Consider the following 6570-nt stretch of genomic DNA (forward strand, 5'->3'; position numbering starts at 1 on the left):
AATTTTTAATGCGAGTCAACAAACGGGATGACATGGCCTTTGAATCGTGTCGATAGGGTTAAAGGCTGTTTTAGCGCATTTCCTTAGCTATCTTGATGAATTTTATTACTGCTACAGTTTATTTTAGTAAAAACGTATCACCTAAAACATGAAATAAATCCTTAAATTAAGTTTTAATCAACAAAAAATAACATTACAAAGGGTGTTAGTCTCCAACAGGAATGGATCTAAAAGGTAACCAATTTGCTAATTCGTATCCTTTCTCATGGTTCCACTCTGTGATGATCCACCATCTGAAAACAGAAATTTTTTTATTATTAAATACATAGTCAAATACAAGATTCATGCTTTCAATGCAATTATCACGATGGTCTGTTCATATTCTTATTTAACACAATGGTACTAGTTCTCTTCACAGTTTATAAAATATGCTTGCTACAAACAATGCTGAGTGATTTTCAAATTCTAGTCTTTAAAGACTTCACACAAAGACAGTGTAAATTTAAACTCATTTGCAGATACACTGAACATAGTTTCCTCAGGTATTTAACCCTTTTTCATACTATACTTTAACTCATAATTAAATGGTAAAAGTTCTATTATGTGTCTTCAGATTTTTTGCATAGAAAAGTATTCTGACTAGACTGGTAAATATTCAAAAGAAAGACAACTGATCTATATATATATACGAGGGTTTAAACATGCCACTGACTTCATGCAATCTACAGTGACCTATCTGCAGACTTTCTTCATTCTTTATAGAAGATATTTTTTCTGTCTACTTGTGATGTAACTTTACTAAGAGCTAGCCTTGCTTCTGCTCCTATTTCCAAGTCATTGTCACTTTTCTGATTTTCATGGTCAGTCACATCACATTCAATGGGAGATGTTATCTCTTTCTTCATGAGTCTCATTTCTGGACATGTACCATAGGAGATGAATGCTGCATGACCATTAGATATATATCTAGTGGGCCTTTCAGGCTCTGCAAGAATGTCACCTCCACCAGTAGTACCTGTGCCTTGTTTCCATTGATCCTGCTCATGATGGAATTGAACTTATTATTTTTAACAATTGCCTTGTCCTCTTTTTTGCAGCCATTTTAAATAATAGACCAATCCTGGTAACATCTTGTTAAACCTCTGGATTGCTGGTATCAGAGTTAGCCAATGGGTTTGGTCATATTTCAAGAAGGAAAGAACTTCCTTACCTAGCTCCACCAGCTTGTTTGAGAAATCCTCCCTTCTGCAAGGCTGTTTTTTGAAAAAATAGTGCACATCAATGATAAGGCTCTCTGCTGGGCTTTTCAGTTCTACAAGATACTTGCCAAATGCATTGTGGCATACATGAATTGTGCAGAATCTAACAAACACTAAGTCTTATCCACCTTGCTTGATGATTTCATCATTTATTTTGGATTTAATGGATTTGTTCACATTTGGTCCATCTGCAGATAATGACAGTACTAGAGTTACAGGTAGTGAATGATTATTGAACACCGTGATTATCTCCTTTGATACAGCCTATGTGTCTGCCATGAAGAGTGATGTAAAGTATCATACAGACACATCCTGTTTGGATTCTGAAAAATATTGCAGTAAGCAGTTGAACCATTTTATTTCCTGTGAAGTTGTGGTTTTATCAAAATGGACAGTGAAATGCATTCCATCTTTCTTAATCTCTTTCCCAACCCATGATTTAGAATATACTGCACTTTTGTTTTTCCCATAGCAAATTGTCATGTTATATCTGAATCTGGAAACATTTCTTGGAACAGTTTACCTATAGACTCGTAGCTGGCAAGACTAAAGTCATCAGCAACTGTCATTGTCCACAGGGCTTCAATTTTCCTTGATTGATCAGCTTTGGTAAGGTAACCTTGAACTGTCTTCTGAGCAGCTTTGTCGCGAACTGCAATATATTGAGCTTGAGTGGGTGCAGGAATGCCCAAATTATTCAAGGGAGGTGGAATTGACAAAACTAGCTCTTCATGTTTCTCAGATTGGCTTGTACTCTTTGAATCTACTTTCATGAAGTATGCACTTATGGATGTTTTGCACTTACAGGAAAAACATCATCTTGGCAACTCTCTGTCATAGATGAGACTACCAATGGAATGTTTGTAGATCCTTCTATCTTTGATGAGGCTTCTAATGGACTGTCACCAAACATTGGGTTGTTTGCAGGTACTGTGGACATTGTACATTTAAGTTTGTTAAACTGTTTTTCCTCCTTTATTACCCTTCCAAACCTCAAATTAGCCATTTTTGTATGCTTCTTTCCAGAGCTTTATGGTGAAAGTGCTTGAATTCCCATGTGTTCTACATTTATATCTATATCACACAGCTTAAAATGTCCTGTGAAGTCAGTTTTTTCTTGAAACTAGATTAATTTGGTGCCCATTTTTTTTCTGTTTTTCGAAGCCAGTGTGCCTAGATCTTTGCCTTTGAGTGACTCATCTTAAAACAAACTTGCTACCTGAAATCAAGAGAACTGTTCTACTAGTGTAAATGTATGTCAGAAAAAATTTGCATTTCATACAAAATAAGTCCCAGTCCCCAAAATTAAATGATGGAGAAATGAGTGCAAAGTATAGTAGTACAGAGATAATATTATGTCACCACTGGTAGTGCTTATTTCTGAGAAGTCAGTTTGAAATCATGTAATATCATCATGTGTAAACAATCAAGGACTTAATGTGTGGGATAGTCAATATTTTGACATGCTAAAAGATTCATTAATTAGATTGCATACACATTTATATTGCAAAATATCTCCAACATGCAACTTGGAAACTTTACAGTGCTTGGTAAATTGGTGTAAAGCCAAAGGAGCTCTATTCCCTCAGTTATGTTTCACTGGGAAAAAAGTACTTTTTAATCAGTCTTAGGAACTCGACAGAGCCAGGTTTAGAAAAATTGAAGGTTCTTATCATTGAATTAAAGGCTATTTTTTTCACTTTTAAATGCTTTAGTCAAATTAAAGGTGGCAGTGGCTGTTAATATTGCAACTGAACTTGAATATTGTTTTCCTGACACAATTTATGATTACAGTTATTTCTAATAAATTCAATTCACTTAAAGAGGGATGTCAGTGAGAATATTTTGGCCACTTACATCTTGTTCTTTGGGTCTAATCACCCTACAAAATACACACATTCATTATATTAATGAAGGCGTTAGTTTAAAAATAATTACATGTAAATTAGTTCTTGTATAGACTTTTTGGAAGCTGAATATTTTTCTGTAGTTTACAGTACTATATGCATACTGTATAGATCCTATGATTAGTCATCTACATTTCTAGAGATTTCTCTATTCTGAAAATTGTTTCCTTCAGAATGATAAACTTTATATTAATTATAAACATTTGTTCTACTTCTTCTTTTTTCCTTAAATTTCTATGGTCATGATTCAGTTTGTCAATTAGTATGTATATTAGACGTCATTTCTTTTTCCTGTACTATCAACCTATTTTACTTATCAGAGTACTTTAACCTCTCTTTCTTCTACTTCATGGCCCTTTTGTCCCACTTGAATTGCCCAATGTAGAAGCAACCATGATACCATTGCCCAACCCTCTCATTCACTGATTCTAGTTCAGGACACCTCTGGTGTCGTCTCAGTACATTTGTTCATCTCTGGGAACTTTGGGTTCACCAGACTCTCTTATTCTGGCCATATTCTTCATTTTCACTGCATTCCATAGGATCCAATTTGTCAGTAACTTCTGAATCAAGAAATTTCAAGCTCTTACTATCCTTCATGTGTCTGTTTTCCATTGTGTGTGATAATCTCAAATATACCGATGCTCAATGCTTTCAGACAGTTGTTGTAATCCTCTTTTTTTTGCCCTTCATTCCAGTTCCTCCTGTTCTGGTATCACCAAGATCTTCTGTGTCTTGCAGTTCTTCTCATAGCTCCCTTTTGGCAGGCACAACTGTGGTTTCCACTTTTCATGTGTTACTTCTCTAGAAGATCCTCTTCCTTTTTGTCATCCTTGAACTTCCATCTTCTACTCGGAGATTTAGCGCTTACATTTTCACAGTTGGTTGTTGCCCGGTTCTTTGCAAAACATGCAGGGTTTTTGTCTCATGTTTTGCCACCATTCTTCCCTTGCAGTGTACCAATGCATTAGGCTCGTTTTCATTATTCCCCCGTTTCCTGTCTTCTACACACTCCTCAAAAGTTGAAATCCTTTTTCTTGTATCTTTTTTTCATGAAAGAGGCCCTTCTGTATACTATATTCTGGTTACAAATCTGCTTTATCAGCCACCTTTCGATGCTGTGTGAATATCTTCACCAGGATGCATCTCTTCATCTACAACAGAAATTTCAGGTTTGTCCCATCAGCTTCAACATTTGGTGATGTCTTTGGCATCCTGGCCACAATACATTTTAAAAAATATCCTATAGGCTGGTAAATGTATGACTCTGAATACATTTTTACAATGTTATTTACATCATCATGCTATCTCTTCAGCTTTGTGATTCCACTTACTCCCATTTATTTGACTTTTATCTAGGTGGAATCAATAATAGGTAAGTTTACTTAACAGTAAAAAACAAAACAAAAACACTGCTGCTGTATGGCTAGAATATCTCTGTGTGGTTTGGAATTGTCTACTCAGGACTTGCGTATATTCATACAAAATTCTGCATTGGTCTCTGACCCATACCACCCTCTATGCTAGTGATCCACAGAGGGTGCTGGATGTGGACAGGTGGTGCTATCTGGTAGTGGAGAGTGCCTATCTTCTCATCTCCTTGTGAATGTTGTGTATAGTCTTATACATAGGATACAGTTATGAATCTCCACACTATCTCACAACTCCACACTCATATTGTTGTCCTTATTTTTCTCTACGATAATTCTGTTGTACTATTCTTGAGTTGTTGAGCCCATCCTCAGGCTCACCTAGTCGTATTGTTATTTGCTGGTCTTCTGTATGGATGTAGCATGTGATTACACCATAACAGTTTGTTCAGTTTTCTTTTACTAAAGGATAAAATGGTATATTTTCCATTGAGAATCTTCCATAATAAACAGAAGCTCTACTTCTTTCTTGTTAATGCCACTCCTGGTTACCATATATCTCACACATGTGTGGTAGCCTATATAATAATTGCCACCAGTTTAGTAGTCCTACTGAAATGCAGATTCAGCCCTTCTGATATATAGTTGGGCCTGAACTCTGTTTTTTATTTCTAATGTTTGACTTCACTAACTATTCATAGAGTACTTCATATTATCTGAAATGTGGGTAGTTAGGCAAACACATTTCTGTCAGCCTCTCCACAACTGTAAGATTTGCAGTTTCACATCATGGTTGTGACTGGAAGGCAGAGCTTTAGTAATCCACTGATGCATGCACAAATTAGTCACATTGGAGGTGAAAAATTGAGAACTGTGGGTAGGTATGATGCACATACTGCACCACATCAAGGACATTCATGTGATATTGACAGTTGAGTTCTACTTCAAGATGAGGCAAACTGTGTTTCAGAGGTAAGTAGCCATTTAAAATTCATTTTTAACTTTGAAAATGTAAAAGTTATAATTTACTTAACTTTTCTTAAAAAGCTTTTGATAATTTTTGATTTTAGGATATCAAAAACAATATAATCATAGCTCATAAAAAGAAAAAGTATGGCACTCGAAACTACACTAACTTCAAAAAAATATTAATGCAGTAATAATGTTTCAGCTTCTGTAGAAAGCAATTATTTGGCTGACATTTGTGTCTGTTTATTTAATATTCTAGAAGCTTCTCGAAATTCAGATGGCTGACTTTAAGATATCTGTTGAATGTATGTGGTCTAATGACGGGTCTTTTGAAGACTTCATTAAGAGAGAACAACCACTAGAAGGAATGAAGGAACAGAAAAAGCGAAAGCATAAACAACAATCTACTAAAAAAGAGACAAAACAAAAAAAGATGAAGTCTTCAAAACAGATAAGCCAAGGTTCTACTGATGACGAAAATGAAAGAATGGAAAGTGGTGATGATGAATGTTGAATGCAGCAAAATCACAAAAGTTAATTATATAAATGTTAGGAGTCAAATCATTTTTTGCCCATATAGATTTCAACATTTCTTCTCAAAGCCACTGTACTGAAACTTGAATTTTTATATAACTTTGGAATTTTATGACAAAGCTATTTGTAAAGAAATGTCATTTGTAACTGATCTATTCATATGAACTGTTTACATAGTAACTTTCCAGTTACATAGAAAATAATGAAGAACTTTGAAATTTTTAATTTTGTTAACCACTGTATATACATGCAGTTTTAAATAAATCTGTAGAACATCAACTGTTGGTTGAATAACTTCCTCTTACAAATTTATTTGGTTTGCAGCATTCAGTTGTATTATATTTAAGACAACAACTTCAGTTTTTACATGAGACAAGTTTGATTTCTTGAATTATATCACTAGATATATTAGAAACTAGTTTTTATACAGAATTTATACAATCCATTACAACTAATCACATTGAACTCTTCACACTAAGTAACTTGTATAGCTTATATTCAGGGGTGTCCACTGGGGTTGTGTGGGAGGAT

General features: G+C 34.8%; 1 protein-coding gene across 2 annotated transcripts in view; it reads left to right on the top strand.

Moving 5' to 3' along the window:
* Positions 1 to 6318, top strand: part of LOC106462128 (mRNA turnover protein 4 homolog) — a 17182-nt gene extending 10864 nt beyond the window's left edge. For both annotated transcript variants that reach the window (XM_013922017.2, XM_022389274.1), the window contains one exon: positions 5765 to 6318. In XM_013922017.2, the coding sequence (XP_013777471.1) occupies positions 5765 to 6019 (255 nt within the window). In that variant the 3' untranslated portion in view covers positions 6020 to 6318. The remainder of the gene's footprint in view (positions 1 to 5764) is intronic.
* Positions 6319 to 6570: the final 252 nt, after the last annotated feature.

Source organism: Limulus polyphemus, unplaced genomic scaffold (genome assembly GCF_000517525.1).
Source record: "Limulus polyphemus unplaced genomic scaffold, Limulus_polyphemus-2.1.2 Scaffold1099, whole genome shotgun sequence".
NCBI lineage: Eukaryota > Metazoa > Arthropoda > Merostomata > Xiphosura > Limulidae > Limulus > Limulus polyphemus.